Here is a 19,605-nt window from a genome sequence, read left to right as displayed (position 1 = left end):
GTATTTTGAAATGGAAAGCACAGGTGAGATTTTAATATGAAGGAATAATATCTAAAAATATAAGATTAAGAAGTGAGAGGGGAAGGTACTAGGCAAGGGAAAGGGAGAAGTAGAATTTTGTAAATTATCTTTCATAAAAGGGACAAGAAGATGCAATTGCAGATTAAGAGGAAGAGGGAATGGAAAATGAGAACATTACTCTCATCAACTCAAAGAGGAAATATCATACATATACAATAAGGGTATAGAAATCTATCTCAGAAAAAAAATAGTCCTAAAAAGTATTATGAGAAAGGGGTGGGTGATAAAAGAGAAAGCATATTTGGGGAGAGGGTGATCAAAAGCAAAATACTTTTTAGAAAGGGGAGGTAAAAGAAAGAAAGAGTAGAATAATCAGAACAGAAATACAGTTAGGAAAAGTAAAAGTGAAAACAATTTTGAAGCAAGTTTGACTGATGAGGACCTGATTTCTCAATTGTTTAAATAACTGAATCAAATTAAAAAAATAAGAACCATTAACAATTAAATGATATAAACTATTCCTAAAGGGTTATATATTCATGCATGTACTTTAACTGAACAGCACCAGTACTAGGTATGAATACCAAAAAGGATTTTAAAAAAGAAAGGGATTTATATGCACAAAAATATTTAAAACAAAAATATTTTAAAATTAAATATTCTCTTAGGGCAAAAATTTGGAAAGTGATGGGATTCCCATCATTTGGGGAATGGCTGAATAAAGTATAATATGTGATTATAATGGAATATCATTGTTCTACAAAAAATGATGAATAGTTTGCCCTTGGAAAAAAAACAGAAATTCCTCTGCGAATGTGAAATGTACTTTATAGAAAGTAATAGCAATACCATGGGAAGAGCAGGTATGAATGATTTTGCTGTTCTTAGCAATATAATAATTCAAAACTCCACTGAAAGACTTATAATAAAAAATACTTTCCATAGACAAAGAAAGAATAGATTGTCTCTGAACACATCCTGAAGCATACTATTTTTTTTTTCTTGAGATTTCTTTTTGGGGAAATTTTCTTTCACAAAATGATTTTTTTGAAAGTTTGGCAAAACGTACCTTCTCAATGAGGAGGTGAAGTGGAAAGGGAGACATCTGAAACTCAGATTTTTAAAAACAATTGTTTAAAACGTTTACATGTATTTGGGGAAAATAAAATACTAAATAAACTAATTAGCTACTAAAAAATAAAAAGAAAGTAAATAGCATAGGGGAAAGTAATGATAATATTGTGACATCATTCAAAAGCTGTTCCTAATAAAAGTTTCAGGACATTCTACAAAGTTTACACCAAATAATTTCAACTTTCTTTCATTCCTAACGCCACTTATATTTTGGTTTTCTTAACTCTTTTTTTTTATCATTCTTAGAAATAGAGGATAGAACATGATAACAGGGGATTAAAAGTATGAATGAGAGGAAAATGTGTTTATAATCATAGTTACAGTCTCATAGAGTTATATGGTATACACTCAATTGTAAAATTCTCTACGATATATGAAAAGAGTAATAAAGATGAACAAAGTATTGTTATTCTGAGGACAGAAGTTTATTACTAATTAGAGAAGCATTATTATCCCCATAATAGAGATAGACGAACCGAGGTAGACTTAATTGAACATTGTGGAATGGGTTGGGATGGGGGAATTAAAGGAGAATAATCTATTTCACAGTTGAGAAAGAAGGATTGTGAGCAAAGTACAACATTTGTAATGAAGTGCATTCTGAGTATTTCTAGGCTTTCTGAAGGATAGAATGTATAAAAGATGAACCTAAAAATGTAGATTGGTAGACATTTACAGAATATTTTAAATGAAAGAATAAAAATAAACAGGAAGTTCTCATTTCACTTGTAGCTATATGGTACTAATGCACTCTATCTAATATTTTATTTGGGTATATATATCCCCAATTATGTTAACCTTAAAAGCAACAACCATGTCTTATTTATTTTTCAGATTCCCTTTTATACCTACTATACTAGCATAACAAAGACTAAATAATTTAGAATGATTAAATGAATTAATTCTAGTACTTTGTCTTTTCTCCATATCAATTCTAGCCCATATTTATATATGTTTCTTTCTCTTTTTTTAGTTGTTTCTCTTTATTTTTTATTGTGGATCTACTAGTGAAGAGAGAAAATAAAAATGAAAAATCATACCCAGGTATCAGAGTTCATCCTTTTGGGATTGTCAGATGACCCAGAGCTTCAATTTCTCATTTTCTTCTTCCTCTTACTGGCCTATATACTCAGCATTGCTGGCAATATGACTATCATCATTCTCACCCTGCTGGATTCTCACCTTCAGACGCCAATGTATTTCTTCCTCCGGAATTTCTCCTTCTTAGAAATTTCATTTACAACTGCCAGTGTTCCCAGATTCTTGGGCACTATTATTACTGAGGACAAGACCATTTCGTACAATGGCTGTATGGCTCAGTACTTTTTTATCATCCTTTTTGGAGGAACTGAGTTTTATCTTCTAGCAGCCATATCCTATGATCGCTATGTTGCCATCTGCAAACCCTTACATTACACAACCATCATGAGCAATAGAGTCTGCACATTGCTTGTAGTTTGTTCGTGGTTGAGTGCATGCATGATTGTCTTCTCAGAAATTATTTTTATGCTTCAACTGGACTATTGTGATGATATTATTGATCATTTCATCTGTGATTATTCTCCACTCTTACAACTATCTTGCACAAACACACAATTCTTAGAGACACTGGGATTTTTCTGGGCTGTAGTGACTCTTATATTAACATTGGTATTAATAATAGTCTCTTATACCTATATCATCCAGACAATTCTGCAGATTCCCTCTGCCAGTCAGAGGAAAAAAGCCTTTTCTACTTGTTCTTCTCACATGATTGTCATCTCCATTTCTTATGGAAGTTGCATTTTCATGTACATCAAACCCTCAGCAAAGGACAGAGTCTCTTTGAGCAAGGGAGTTGCTGTGCTAAATACATCAGTAGCCCCTATGCTGAATCCCTTCATTTATAGCCTAAGGAATCAGCAAGTGAAACAAGCATTCAAGGACATGATTCAGAAGATTACATTTTCTTCAAAGGGAAAAGCTTATTGAACTGAATAAAACGGTGCAATGAGAGTTAGATATTTTTGATATTCACTCACTCCAGAGTTTTGTCAGCTCCCTCATATCTGGTCTTTTTCTTTCTCATATATCAATACTTTAAATGAAGTTTTAATTTTAAAAACAAATTCATACAGCAAATTTTTGTATTTAATTGATAAACTTTTGTTTTTATATATACTGTCTTTGCCAATTCATTGGCAAATTAGTTCATTGAGGATAGGCAGTATTTAATGTTCTGCCTTTATATACTTCACTCAAAGCACAATTTCTCACAATGTACCCATATAGTATGTGTAGACTATGAATGTTTTTTAAAAATTGGGTGAGCAATTGATTCTTATTGGTTCACTGATTTTTAGAAGTGGGTATTCCCTCCATTCATCTATCTCAACAATACCTCTCAGTCCAAAGAAATGGTTTTTGAGTTGCTATGGCACCTACCAAAAATAATCATCACTTTTTATCTGGCTTACTATTTATATAGCTATCTATTATGAAGACCTTAATCAAAGAATTTCTGATTGAATAAGACCTATACAACATAAGATTTGTGAGAACTTACGTTGTACTAGAAAAGCATTGAAGATGTTAACATCACATCTATACATAGAAACCAAATGATTGCTTAGTGGAAGATTTCTTACTCAAATGCTCAAGTGAATTTGCAATCTCATCAATATGGGAGTTTGTGTCAATGATTCAGAATGCAAATCATCCAGGTTTGCCCATTTTTCGGTGATTTTTGCCCATATCTCCTAGAAGGTTTTTTTATTTGGCATTTGTCTAATATGTTGCTTTTTCTCTTAGTTGATCATCTACCTAACATCCCTTTTTTGCCACATAGATGGTTCATATTTGTTTCCTATCATATAATTTCTTAATGACATCCTTTACTTATGTAGTTTTAGAGTTCCTTTGTTGTTGTTTATATCTTATAGATTGCCCACATCTACTATATAGCATTTTTTCTTCTTTCTGTGACTTCCATGAAGCAATACTTTTTATAGACTCACCAATACCTTTCCTTCTATCCCTTCCACTAGTCTCTCAAATAATGAAATGCTCTTTCTGCAATACCCTTGGAGATTGTGAGCCTTCTTGCCTAATACCAATTACTATTGCTATGCCTTTTGTTCTTTTTTGCTATAATAATTATGTGCACATTTAAGGCAGACGTGGAAAATTTGGGAAAACTTCTGTAATATCTCTTGATATTTTTTCATCTCCATTCCCTTCAGTCTCATTCCATTCCTGCCCCAATTCACTTTGTCATTTGCAATTCCTATTCCCTTTCCAACTCCCTAATCTTTCATGGTCCTCCTACAGGTGAAAGCAGAACTTCATTTTTCTGAAGTTCATTATTGAACTTCATTTGCTTCCTTTAGTTCACCTTTCCTTAAAGTCCACTCAACTGAATTTTCTTTCTAAATCAAAATTATGTTACTGTAATATTCTAAAACTCAGATCTTTCTCTGTCCTTTTGAAGGATTGTTAATACTAGGCTCAACAACTTCTCCTGTCAACTCATTTTACTAAAGTATTTCACTTTCTATACACATTTCCCCTAAACCAATCTAAAATGACTGTCTGAATGAATCCCCTTAAGACCTATGACCTAATTCTTCAGTCCTCCTTAGACATACTTAGGGATGACCACAAACTAGATTTTGTCATTAGTGCAATATTTCCCTTATTAGAAACCTGGCATTCCCTCATCTCACCAAAACCTTCTTTCCATAAATTCTGGTTCCACTACTCCTATGTCTTCTATATAAAACGTATCCAACTTCCTCATAATAACCTTAATTTCATTACCATTCAGTATTTCTCAGGTCATCATCCACATTCAAATTTCCCTTTACTCTATCTAAAATCTGATCTCAAGAGTTAGCCTTTTCAACTCTACACTATCCTTTGGTCTTGATACCTCTGTTCTTTTATGCTTTTCTTGTCAAATCTTAGCCCAAAATAATTCCTATCATAATGTTCCTTTGCTCCTCATGAGCTGCTGGAAATATTACAAGTATACTAATTGGACACATTACAACATCATGTTATCCAATTTCAACTTGGCTTTCATTCCAACAAAGTAATGTGTCTTTATTCTTCACGTATATATCCCTATCTTCTTTCCCAGAGAAGCTATTAAAAAACGTCTATTTCCTTTTCCTGTCCTTCTCTTGCTCCATCACCTTTTGTCTGAAAATCTTGCTTGTCTTTCTAGAAAAAGTTTATTTTTTTTTCAATTTGAGCTTCTTCTCCTTTTATCTTCATTTAAAAACCTCTTGCAAACATCTCCCATCCCTTCTTCACAAATCACACCAGTATCTTTGTAGAAAAAACAAACATCCCAAAAAGGATCTTGAGGAGTTGGGCATAACTGAAAAATAATAAAACAATATCTATTATTGTCACTATTATTTAATATGTGATAACAATGTTAGATGTTATATTTAAAGAAGAGAATGAAATTGAATGTATAAACAGAGAAAAATAAAAGTATGTCTTTTTACAAATAATATGTAAATATGTTTAGATATTTAACTAAAAAATTAAAAAATAAGCGGTAAATAAATGAAATATTGAAATAAGCCTACATAACTCTTTATTTTTTATTCTTTCTGTATTACAAACACACATCAAAAATGATAGATAACTACAGAATATATGAATACTTTGCGACCCACATACCAACAGAAACAGAGATTATATGAGTATAATTACTAAATGCTTTAAAAAGAGGCAAACAAATTACTGGAGAGGTACTAATCACAGATGATTGGGCCATGAAAGGCTTGAGAAATATTTATTAAGTAATAAGTACATGCAAAACATTTTGTTAAACACTAGAGAAAAACAGAAAATTTTATACAATCCTACTCTTAAATACTCACACTGATTGGAGAAAATAAAAATAAATTTTCCTACCAATATGGTGGATGGAAAGACTCAGCTGTTCCAAGAATTAAGCAGCAAGTTAGATGGTAAATCCTAATGGTGCTCAGGGCACTTTAGTGGATTAGAGGATGGCACTGGTCAAAATATAGAGGGCATAGAGACAGTTATGGTGTAAGTCCTAGGAGGACCTTAGGAGGACATAAAAAGACACACATATGATAAGGCCTGATTTTCCTACACTTCTCCAGAAGGAATAGAATTGATAACTCCCAACATACCCAAATCATGTAACAGGTCAAGCTGCCCAAAGAGGATTTAGGGGGCTTGGGATAGAACGCATTGGAGGAATGGTAAACAATACTCTTTATACTGTCTCATTTACAATTGTTTCAGATGAGCTCTGGGAACTAAGAGGCTAGAAAAGGAGGCCTAAATTAATTTATAAGTTCTGTGCCATAACAATTTAACTTCCAATATTTACTGAATGAAGAAATGCAACATATCAGTATGATATTAATAACTAAAAATAAGAGAAATAAAAGTTAAAATAAATATATGATGCAACTTCTCATCCAACAAATTAGCAAGAATAATAGAAGAAGAAGAGTGTAACTGTTAGAGGGACTATTGGAGTATAGGCACAATAATATACTATTGGTAAAACTGTGAATTGTGTCAATCATTATAGAAAGTAATTTGGAACTCAGAAAACCTCTCCAATTCCACACAATTGAATTAATCATGAATTAATTCTGCCTATCAATGGCTCTGGAGATTAAGTGAATATTTGTTCATCAAGGAAAACATTGTGAGGTGGCTAGCTTAAGTATAACATGCTTTTTACAGCATTACTCAGTATCATTGATCTCACTCATTGTTTGGAATCTGCTGGCTCAAGAATGAGTGTGAATAGCAATTGATTCTATTTTGTGTAGAAACCCTGATGTTTTTCCTCTCCTAGATTGATTATATTTTTTCATTAATTATTTTTAACTAAGGAAGAGGCTGATATTTACCTTATTTCTGACTTAGACTCAATAACTGAATGATCATTGCCTCAGTGAAACTGAGACCTGAGAAAGACATTAGCTTAAAAAGATCAACTTCTCCCACTGCATCCAGCATCATTTCCAGTTGTGTTAATCTCTATTTTGCTAATAAAGCCAGATGGCTCTTGAAGAGGGAGTGAGGCTGCTGACTTTGCAGAGCCCTCTCTCACTTAGATCCAATTTACTTGCTAGTTATGACATCACCTTTCTGCTCCATGAACAAAGGACAAACAATAGATCTTGGTATTCTGATATAATACAATCTGAGCAGCTAGATATCAAAAGGCATTGGGCATGAAGCCTGAAATTAGAAAGAATCAGGAAAAGATAATGCTGAATGTTCGAGGGGATGTGGGAAAACTGGGACACTAATACATTGTTGGTGGAATTGTGAATGCATCCAACCATTCTGGAGAGCAATTTGGAACTATGCTCAAAAAGTTATCAAGCTATACATACCCTTTGAGCCAGCAGTGTTACTACTGGGCTTAAGGAAGGGAAAGGGACCTGTATGTGCAAGAATGTTTGTGGCAGTCCTTTTGTAGTGGCCAGAAACTGGAAACTGAATGGATGCCCATCCATTGGAGAATGGCTGAATAAATTGTGGTATATGAATGTTATGGAATATTATTGTTCTGTAAAAAAAAATGACCAACAGGATGATTTCAGAAAGGCCTGGAGAGACTTACATGAACTGATGCTGAGTGAAATGAGCAGAACTAAGAGATCATTACATACTTCAACAACATATGATGATGAGTTCTAATGGACGTGGCCCTCTTCAACAATGAGATGACCCAAATCACTTCCAATAGAGCAGTATGAATAGAACCAGCTACACCCAGTGAAAGAACTATGGGAAATGAGTGTGAGCCACAACATAGCATTTTCACTCCCTCTGTTTTTGTCTGCTTGCATTTTTGATTTCCTTCTCAGGTTATTTTTACCTTATTTCTAAGTCCGATTTTTCTTGTGCAGCAAAATAACTGTATGGATATGTATACATATATTGTATTTAACATATACTTTAATATATTTAACATGTATTGGTCTATCTGCCATCTAGGGGAGGGGGTGGGGGGAAGGAGGAGAAAAGTTGGAACAGAAGGTTTTGGAATGGTTAATGCTGAAAAATTACCCAAGCATATATCCTGTTAAAAAAAAGATATATATATATATATATATATATATATATATATATATATATATATATAACTTGCTACCAGAAAAAGAGTTGCTACAGATATTTTTGCACTTGTCAGTTCCTTTCCTTCCTTTATGATTTCCTTGGGATACAGATCCAGTAGTAGCACTGCTAGGCCAAAGGAAATGCATAGTCCTTTGGATGTAGTTCCTAATTGCTTTCCAAAATGGTTGGATCATTTCACAATTCCCCCAACAATGCATTAGTGTCCCAGTTTTCTGACATTCACATAAATATTTGTCATTCTTTTTTTTGTCACCTTAGCCAATCTGAGAAATTTGAGGTGGTTATCTCAGAGTTATTTTAATTAGCATTTATCTAATCAAGAATGATTTAGACCTTTTTTTTTTTTTTCATATGACTATAGATGGCTTGAACTTTGTTATCTGAAAATTGTCTGTTAAATTGTTTGACCATTTATCAATTGGGGAATGGCTTGTATTCTTGTAAATTTGAGACAGTTCTTTATATATTTTAGAAAAGAGAACTTTATTAGAAACACTGCATGAAAATATTTTCCCTCAGCTTTGTTCTTCCCTTTAATCTTGTTTCTGTTGATTTTGTGAAAAACATTTTAAATTTAATATAATCAAAGTTACCCATTTTGTCTTTCATAATGTTCACTAGTTCTTCTTTGGTCAAAATTCCTCCCTTCTCCAAACATCTGATAGGTAAATTATGCTTGCTCTCATAATTTGGTCCTTTATTCCCAAATCATATACCCATTTTGATCTTTATTTTGATATGGGATGTGAGATGTAGGGCTATGTCCAGTTTCTGACATTTTATTTTCCAGTTTTCCCAGAAATTTTTTGTCAAAAAATGAGTTCTAATTCCAGAAGCTGGAATTTGGGGATTCATCAAATATTAATTACTATAGGCCTTGATTATTGTGTTGTATTTATCTAATCCATTACATTGATCCATCATCTCTTAGCCAGTACCAAATGGTTTTAATGACTACTGCTTTATAATGCAGTTTTAGGTTTGGTAACTGCTAAACCACCATTCTTTATATTCTTATTTCATTAATTTTGTTGATATTCTAGACCTTCTGTTCTTCCAAATGAATTTTGTTATTACTTTTTCTAGTTTTAATTTTTTGACAGTTTGATTGGTATGGCACTGAACAAGCCAACCAGTTTAGATAAAATTGTTATTTTTATTAGCTTGATCCAACCCTTAGCAATTGGTAATTTTCCAGTTGTTCAGATCTGATTTTATTTGTATAAGAAATGATTTGCAACTTTGTTCATATAATTCTTGGGTTTATCTTGGTAGATAGACCCCCCAATATTTTATATTGTTTACAATTATTTTATTTTATTTTTATAAAGCTTTTTATTTTCAAAATATATGCGTGGATAATTTTTCAGCATCGACCGTTGCATAGCCTTGTGTTTCAGAAATTCTCCTCCTTCCCCCCACCCTTCCCCTAGATGGCAAGTAATCCAAAATATGTTATACATGTTAAAAGATGTTAAATCCAATATGTGTAACATATATACACAATTCTCTTGCTGCACAAGAAAAATCAGACCAAAAAGGAAAGTAAATGAGTAAGAAAACAAAAGCAAAAACAGTGAGAATGTTATGTTATGATCTAAATTCAGTTCCCACAATCCTCTCTCTGGGTTCTACAGTTATTTTAAATGGAATTTCTCTTTCTTTCTATTACTAATGGATTTTGTCAGTGATATATATAGAAATGCTAATTGAGTTGTAGGGGTTTATTTAGTAACTTTGCTAAAACTGTTATTTGTTTCCAGTCAGTTTTTGGATGTTTTTTTAGGATTCTGTAAGTTTATCATCACATCATCTGCAAAGAGGGAAAATTTTATTTCCTCATTGCCTCATTGTTCTAATTCATTTCACTGTTTTTTATTTTCTCACTTGTAAAGCCAAGAGAGATTATTTAACAATTACCTGATTGTTATATATATTACAATGTACCACCTGAAAGTCAAAACCAAAAAAAAAAAAAAAAAGAGTCTGGATAGCTTTCTTCAAGAAATCATCAAAGAAAATCGGTTTTATACACTAGAAGCAGAATGTATAATAATCATCGAAAGGATCCATCAATGACCTTTTAAAAGAGATCCCACAAGGAAAATTCCAAGAAATATAGTTGCAAAAGTCCAGAACTAGAATCTCCAAGAAAAAATAGTAGAAGGTGACAGAAAGAAGCAACTCAAATGTCAAGGAGCCACAGTAGAATTACCCAGGATTTGGCAATTTCAACAGGAAAGGATCAGAGGACCTGGAATACCATATTCTGGGAGCCAAAGATCATTTGATTACAACTAAGAACCACCAAGTGAAATTGATTATCATCTTTCAGAGGAGAGATAAATCTCCAATGAAGTAGAGGGTTCTTCAGCATTTCTTTGAAAAGAACAGAATTAAACAAAAAAAAAATGTGTCTTTAGATATGACTCAAAGCAAAAAGGAAGAAAAAACATGTTATTTAAAAGTTAATCTGTTTACATCCATACATAGGAAGTTGACACTTGTAAATCTTGAGATATGTATCTTTATTAAGGCAGTTAGAAGTATACAAAGACAAAGGATGTGGATATAAATTTAGTTTGATCTGATGATATTCAGAAAAAGGCATAAAATGTTCCACAACTAAATCTTAATTAGACATTATTGGTTATATGATAAGCAGGAAGAAAGTGAAGGGCTCTGAAAGATGAGGAAAGCATTGAGTATAACTGATTATTTACTTAAAAGGGTACTGAAGGAGAGGTGAAAAGTTAATAGATTATGGCCAAATAAAAGGATTTTAGAATTCTTAAACATGGAGGTGACCCATATGGATAAGAGAGGTCCCAAAAAACATTCCATAAGGCATCAGTGTTGAACTGCTTGGCTACAAAACTCAGAATGAACTCTGCTTCCAGACTTCCTTGTGTCTTGTTTATTTGACTTTTTGAATTTGTTTTACCTGGTTATAATTACCCAGCCATTGTGCCTCTTCCTGAATATTCTCTGACCACAAGAAATCCCATATTCTGGACCTACATATTCTTAAACCTTTTCATGTCCATTTCTTTTTCTTCTTATGAAAAGACTCTTGAGTACCCCAAACTATGCAATTCTGATATAATATCTGCAAAATCTTCTATGGTTTTGGGACTGGAACAGGTTTGTATTCAATTTCATTCACTAGATACTTGACTGGAAGAAATTACTTAACCTCTCTCTTCCACATTGTCACAATATATAGAATATTCAAGGAAAAATACTAATAGCTCACTAATCACAAAAGATTCCAACCTGCTGACTCTCTCAGAGAAGAAATACTTTTTTGTTTTTTGCATAGTCATGTTAACTCTTTAATTACACCAATAATCACTCTAAGCACAACATTACCATTTTCTGACATTTTCTTTTCCAACTTCTAGATCTTCAATAAAACATTTAGAGATCAGCTTCTGTGTTTCTCAAAACAAACAAACAACAACAAAAAACAACACTCGGGTCATCTGAGTGCCTCTTCCATCAATTTTCTGCTCCTTTATAACCCAGGGCATTATCCATCATTTCAACATCTTCTAAATCTATCAACCTACATTAAACAAGAAAAGAAGATCTGGAACTCCACAACTTTTATTCTGCCAAAGTGAGATTTGAGACTAGGAGGATTCTGGTAAATGTTTTAAAATGACTTTTTTAATAAAAAAAAATGTCTACACAATATATTTTTAAATTTAATTTGTTTTATTAATATTTTCTCTACCACTTTGTTATGTAGATAAATAATAAAACAATTAATCAGGGCCTGGTTTATTGTGTTTGTCAATAACTGAGATATAAATGTTCACCTTGATTCTAAAAATCCTTGACATAGAATAATATCATCAAAATATCTCTTGGCAAATTTTATCAGAATTACTCATTTATTATTCATGTCCACCAATCACCCAAGACTCACATGTGACTCCAAAAGCTGTAGCATATCTATGCCAAGAATATAGTAAAATTGTGTTAGCAGATGGGCTAAACCAAATTGAGGGTAACTGACAGGTATCAAAACCCATTAGTGTATTAGATAAATGTCTGTCCTCTAGGGTCTGTGAAGTCTTGGTGGAATGAGCATATGAGAATAACTTTTTCCAATGTCCATGAAAAAAGTGACTGAAACAGGTGATGTGGGATGCTTAGAGCTTGATGAGACATGGAAGATGCCATTTCAGGACAAAATCAATGCTCTTATTTGTGTCTTGCCTTTGGACTTTGATGACTCTGAAAGAAAGAGTAAGGCTGACAACTTTGTGCAATGCTTTTATCACTTAAATATAATTCACAGGCACGTCAAAACATTACCCTGTTGGGGAATTGGTCCTCCTTGAAAAATAAATGGCAACAACATTTCTATCTATATTCTATCAATATAGAAATATTGATATTTCTATCAACTATATTAATTGATTGAGTCTATTTTCTTTCACACTAATTAAATCATTCTCTGGAATAATTCCAGATTGCAGAGGACATAAATTTTGAATTCTGATATTCTACATGTTACTATGAGACTTTTTGACTATAGTCATTAAAATAAAACAAGAGAAAAGAATAGAAAAGGTAAATGTGTAGCTTATGGGGAAGGATTTATAGTTTTTCCCTTAGGAAATGAAAGCAAATTATTTTGTTTTTAACAACAGAAAGCAGTTTTGTGGAATGTGTCTTATAGTAGGTAAGAAAAAGGATTCTTGTGAATTTACAATATTCCTTGTGATAGCTCTCATAATTAAATAGCTCCAGAGAATTCTGAACAAGGATCTTATCCCATAAAATTAGATAATTAATTAACTGGATAGTTCTGAGAATAACAACAGATTCCCATTAGTTTACCTATCTTACCTTTCCTTAGGTATTTAGCTTACTAGAGATATTTTTGTCTCTTTGGGACTGTCCCCTGAGCTTCTCTTTCCAACTTGCACTACCCTGGACTAGGTTTTATATTTCTTAATACTTTCTGAACCTGCTTCTCTATGTACCTTTGTCTTGTTCAATAAATTAAGACATCTTCAGACTTGCAAAGAAGTTTACTTTTTGTACAGTGTTTTGTGAGGTATTTTCTAGAGCTGTCTTAGAATCTCAAAGACAGCATCCTATTTGAATGGCATGGTAGAAAATGATTCCAGACATGCCTCACTGGCTAACGATGAGCAAGAATCTCAGAAAATGCATGGGAGAGCATTCACTTGTGTGAGAGATAGTGTCAAGCTAGACCATATGATCATCATGAACTCATTACTTCCCAGTTCTTAGAAAAACCATATAGGATATTTTGGTTATATTCTCAACAGTTGGCTATTAAGGATTTTAAAAAAGTAAGTATTTTTTTTGTTTTAATATCCTTTTTTACTTTCCATTGATATTATAACAAAACTCTTCTTAAACATGATCACACATGTTGACATATCCTAAAAAAGCAATTATATTCAACAGAACAAAAATCAAATGTGAATTCTAATTTAACATTTTATTTCCTACTGTTCATTTATTAATTTGTCATTTTATTCATGTGTTGATTTATTAATTTTGTCATATTTAGGAATAGCATTGAAAATCATTATTTTTTGTCCCTTTAATCCATAGAATCATAGATTTGGACTTGGAGAAACCTTTAAGAAAGCTTATTAAACATGACTAGAACATTCCTCTCCTTTCCCAAGAAAGTGAAATAATGTGGATTTGGAATAAGAAGGCTTTGCTTTAAGCCTTGCTCTGCCACTTTGGAGATATATGGTTCAGGACAAGTGTTTCATCTCTCTTAACTCTTAATGTTTGAAATGAAGAAAATGGACAGAATGATCTCAAAGTTCTCTTTCAGCTCTAAATTTTAAAATCCCTTTACTGGTTTTAGATAAAATCTACAGATGTTAGAAACTAACAATTCCCATCTTGAGAAGAAGAAAGGCAGATTCTCAGACAACTAAGGAAAATTTAATTTCTGAAGTAATTATGAGGAATGTTATAAAACTACTTATTAAATAAATTATTATTAGAAACCCCTGGGAATTTCTTTTTTTATCAGGTGAATGACAATGGATAAATTTTTTAAAGAAGTTGTTGCTATCATCATTCTGAAGTAGTTGCTACTGTCCAAAACATAAAACTAAATTACTGCCCTCAACATTAATAAAATTTGTATATATCTTTAACCACTCCCCCAGTGATCACAATCAATTCCTTATTTATTGATTGGAAATTGAACACAGGGATATCATAACAGAAAAGGAAAGCAATGACAGGGAAGAATAGACAGAAAGTTTTCCAGACTTCTTTGGTTTTCATTTTTTTCCCTGATATTTTTTTGAAGCATCACAGAGAAGAGGGAATCTAATATTTAAAGTAATTATGAAATCTGTAAGAGATTCCCATAAATCTTTGTGTAATGCAAAAACAAGAGAATAAGAAAAAAAATGGAACAAGTGAAAATCCAAGAAACAGAGAAGTTAGTTGATTTCATCAAGGTAGGTGAGTATTTATAAAAGGCCCTGAAAATTAACTATCATCACAATCACAAACATCTAGAAAACTGATTCAGCTCCATCCTGTTTTTTACTGTAAAATACTTCAAGCATTACTCTGCATTCCTACTTGACTATTGATGAACAGAGCTGGTCAAAGTCATGAAAGTGAGCTACTCATAGCACCTAGGTTATGACTATACACATTCAGGAAGACATAAGTTAGCCATGGGATTTAGGATAACTAAGGATCTAAAACCTTAGGGTATTAGAGGATTCCTGTATGTAGTGTTTTATCATATATATATATTAAGAGAAAATATTGTTTAATTTAATGCTATTATTTAATAAAACTTGAATCCTAAAACAACTTATTTTCAAGATAAAATAATTTTCTTACATACAATATGGAAAGAAATAAACATCAGTTGCTGAAATTTTAAGTATGAAATATGGAAATGCTTGAGTATATGTTCCAGAAATTATTTGGCATAGGGAAAGAGAGGGTTTGGAAATGTTTTAGTGTTGATTCCATATTATTATTGCCATTAAAAATGTGATCTTTAGGGAAAGCCTGTTTTTTAACCTTTGTATCCTTAATACTTATCTCAGTTCTTGGCACAAAGTAAGTACTTAATAAATGATTATTTATATATGATTTAAAGAAAGAGAGAGGCAGACAGAGAGAAAGACAAAGAGATGGATAGAATAGACAGATTCATGATAGATAGATAAGGAGATAGACCGACAAACTGATTGATACCAAAAGTAGAGACTGTAGAAGGAGTGTGTTATGAGAGAAACAGCTTTAGATTTGGATTCAAAAGAGCTTTTTGCACCCAGATCTGATCCTTCTTATCCTGGTGACTTTGAGAAAATTGTTCACTTCTCAACTCAGCTTCCTGATCTATAAAATGAAGAGTGAATCAGATTATCTAGAAAAGTCCTTTCCAAATTTAAGTTCTATTATCTAGCATTCCACATTGGCAAACATTTAATGATGCTGATATAGAATTTTACCTGAAACTCTTAGAAGATTGTCCTTCCTTTTCGTCTCCCCTCCCTCATATAAAAATGAAGGTGTGGTTTCTTAATATAACCGATTAAAAAAATGAAATACCCCTATATAAATTCAATTTGTAGTAAACTTTAATGAAGGGCATGTCAAAATAAGGAAATATTCTGAACTTCTATTGTTCTGGATTTTAAGAAAGGAAATAACATGAAAGAGAGTGATCATAGTAAGTGATCAAGAAGGCTATTCCTAATACAAGATTCAGGATATTCTGCCAAATTTCCAACAAATAGTCTCAACTTAGGTTCATCCCTAACTTCCCTAGGCATCCTAGATGTTAGCCGAACTTATCTCTTTGTTTTTTTACCTTTCTCTTTTTTTATTATTTCCTATGATTTCAATATAGAAGAGGTATATAGTACATATGCAACTGTAAAATTTAATATACTAATAAGAGCCTCAAAGATGCACAAAGTATTATGTTGAAGACAATGAAGTTTATTACTAACAAGGGCAGTACCCTTATACTCATATTAGAGACAGGTAAACTGAGGCAGACTTAAATTGAACATTGTGGAATGGGATGAAGGAGAAAGAAGGTAATATGGTATTTCATATATAAGGAAGGAGGATTATGTTATTATATGATGAACCTAAACATGGGATTATAAAAGGAGCCTAAAAAAGTAGATTGATGGACAATTACAGATGATATTAAATAAGGAGAAAAAGGAAGGGCTCACCTCACTTATAACATTTTATTCTACTTCAGATTTTACTTGGATATATATATTCTCAGATACATTAACCTCCTTAAAATTGCATACATCTCTTACTTCTCTTTCATACACCCTTTATATCTATTATACTAAGAAAACAGTGAATTAATAAAATTTTCAGTGATTCAATGAATTAATTCGAATACTTTATCACTGCTCCATTTCAAATATAAAAGTTTTTTGTTGCTTTCTGTATTTAATTGTTTCCTTTTTTTGTAAATTGTAGATCTACTAGATAAGAGAGAAAATAAAAATGAAAAATCATACACAGGTAACTGAGTTCATCCTCCTGGGACTGTCAGATAACCCAGAGTTTCAAATGCTTATTTTTTTCTGCCTCTTACTCACCTACATACTCAGTATTGCTGGAAATGTGACTATCATCATCCTTACTCTGCTGGATTCTCACCTCCAGACCCCAATGTATTTCTTCCTCCGAAATTTCTCCTTCTTAGAAATTTCATTTACAACTGCCAGTGTTCCCAGATTCTTGAGCAACATTATTACTGAGGACAATACCATTTCATATAATGATTGCATGGCTCAGTTCTTTTTTGTCATTCTCTTTGGAGGAACTGAATTTTACCTTCTAGCCGTCATGTCCTATGATCGCTATGTTGCTATCTGCAAACCCTTACATTATATGACCATCATGAGCAACAGAGTCTGCACATTGCTTGTGGTCTGCTCATGGTTGATTGCATGCATGATCATCTTCACTGAAATCATTCTCATTCTTCAGCTTGATTATTGTGCTGATAATATAATTGACCACTTCATTTGTGACTATTCTCCCCTCTTGCAGCTATCCTGCACAGATACCCAGTTTTTAGAAACATTTGGCTTTTTCTGTGCTGTGATTACTCTTCTGTTTACACTGACATTAATAATCCTCTCCTACACATATATCATCCAGACAATTATGCGGATTCCCTCTGTCAGTCAGAGGAAAAAGGCCTTTTCCACTTGTTCTTCTCACATGATTGTCATTTCGATTTTTTATGGCAGCTCCATCTTCATGTACATGAAACCCTCAGCAAAGGACAGAATTAATCTGAGCAAGGGAGTTGCTGTGCTTAATACATCAGTTGCCCCTATATTGAATCCCTTCATTTATAGCCTAAGGAATCAGCAAGTGAAACAAGCTTTCATGAACATGATGCAGAAGATTGTCTTTTCTTCAAATAAAGGAACAAATGTGTTGAACTGAATACAAGGAGTAAAGACTTCTGATACTTTAGTCAAGGTTTTATTAGCTCCCTCATATCTATGTATATTTTTATTTCTGATATGTCAATGTTTCCAAATAGTTTTAATGTGTATCTTTTCTCTCTCAACAAAATAAAATAACTCTTTGGGAGTAAGGATTATTTAATTTTCCACCTTTATATCCCTCCAGAGCACAATGTTTCACATAGAGTAGATAGAGTATAAATTTTTTTAATTAGGTATACAATTAATGCTTATTGGTTGATTGATTTTTAGAACTAGTATTCCCTGCATTAATATATATTCACAATATATCTATGACTGAAGAAATGGTCTTTAATTGCCTGTGCTCCCTCCCAAAAATGAATCATCATTTTGTATCTGTCTGTTGTTAAAGCTGTCTATGGTGAAGGCCTTATTCAAAGCCTTTACAGTTTGTTAGGACTTAGAAATATGGAACATAAAATCTGCTAGAACATATGTTACACTAGCATAGCATTAAGGATGCCAAAGTAACATCTACATGTAGATAAGGCTTTACAGTTAATTACTTAGTGGAAGATTGCTTTTCTTATTCAAATGCTCAAGTGAATTTGTAATCTGTTCAATTTGGAAGTTTGTGTTAATGATTCAGAGTGCAATTCATCCAGTTCTGCCCATTTTATGTGACTCTTGTCTATATTTTCCCAAAAGATTTTTACTGGGAGTTCATTCAAAATGGAGGATTTCCTCCTAGTTGATCACCCACCTGACATGTATTTTTTGCCACATCTATTTGATCTTTTCTTCTTAACATATAATTCCTTAATGCAATGCTTAACTCATATAGCTTTAAAGTCTCTGATTGCTTATTTCTTGCAGGTTCCTTACATCTATATGTGTATCACTTTTTTCTCCTTTGTGTGACTTCTATGTAATAATAGCTTATTTAGCATCACCAAATATCTTTTCTTCTATCATCTCTATTAGTCTCTAAAGTAATGAAAATCTCAGGCTCTAATTGCTTGTTCTGCAAGAAGTCTTTGGAGGCTGTGAGTTTCCTTCTCTATCTACCACCACCTATTGCCCATATTATGGGTTTTGTTCTGTTAATAATTATGCATTACATTAAATAATGTATATTTAATACATTTTTGGAAAACTGTCTGTAACCTTTCTTTATATTCTTTCATTCCCATTCCCCTCAATACTATCCCATTCCTGTCCCAATCCACTGTGTTATCCGCAATTTCCATTTTCTTCCCAACTGCCCCAATGTTTCATGCTAACCCTCCAGGGAGAGACAGAAAATTTCTTTGACTTCATTTGCTTCCTTCATTTCACCATTCCTTAAAGTTCTTAAATTCAGTTGAATTTTCCACCCCGTCAAAATTATGGTAATTGTAGCATTCCAAATCGTAGGACTTTGTTTCTTATTTCTGAAGAAGTATAATCCTTGGCTCACTATCCTCTTTTTTGCCTAACTCTTTTTCCTAAAGGATTTTGCTATCCATGTAGACTTTCTCTGAAGCAACCTAAAATGCTTTTGTCCTATAATCCTTAAATGTTGTGACCTATTTCTTCAGTCCCTTTTTAATTAGAGATCATCACAAAGTAGATTTTGCCATTAGTGCATTATTTCCCTAATTAGAAACATTCACTTATCTAACTATAATGTCCTATCCATAAACTCTTGCTCTGCTGCTTCTTATATGTCTTCCCTATAGAACTTATCCACCTTCCTTATCAAGTCCTTAATCACACTACCATTCCATATTTCTCAGGCCATTATCAACATTAAAATTTCTCTTTACTCTCTCTAAACTCTTTACTTAAGAGTTTGCCTTTT

The 19,605-nt window shown here is 32.5% G+C and overlaps 2 protein-coding genes across 2 annotated transcripts; both read left to right on the top strand.

The window, feature by feature from the left end:
- The first annotated feature begins 2,145 nt into the window (after window positions 1-2,145).
- Window positions 2,146-3,225, top strand: LOC100916488 (olfactory receptor 6C3-like). Its single transcript, XM_003772458.2, has one exon. It carries the CDS (start codon window positions 2,182-2,184, stop codon window positions 3,124-3,126), a length of 945 nt encoding a protein of 314 aa, XP_003772506.1. The 5' UTR covers window positions 2,146-2,181; the 3' UTR covers window positions 3,127-3,225.
- Window positions 3,226-16,821: 13,596 nt separating this feature from the next.
- Window positions 16,822-17,860, top strand: LOC100916746 (olfactory receptor 6C1-like). The gene has a single exon (XM_003772459.2). The coding sequence runs from the start codon at window positions 16,822-16,824 to the stop codon at window positions 17,776-17,778; it is 957 nt and encodes a 318-aa protein (XP_003772507.1). The 3' UTR covers window positions 17,779-17,860.
- The last annotated feature ends 1,745 nt before the right edge of the window (window positions 17,861-19,605 follow it).

The sequence above is a fragment of the Sarcophilus harrisii genome, chromosome 5 (assembly GCF_902635505.1).
Source record: "Sarcophilus harrisii chromosome 5, mSarHar1.11, whole genome shotgun sequence".
Classification (NCBI taxonomy): Eukaryota; Metazoa; Chordata; class Mammalia; order Dasyuromorphia; family Dasyuridae; genus Sarcophilus; species Sarcophilus harrisii.
This window is presented reverse-complemented; position numbering and strand designations above follow the sequence as displayed.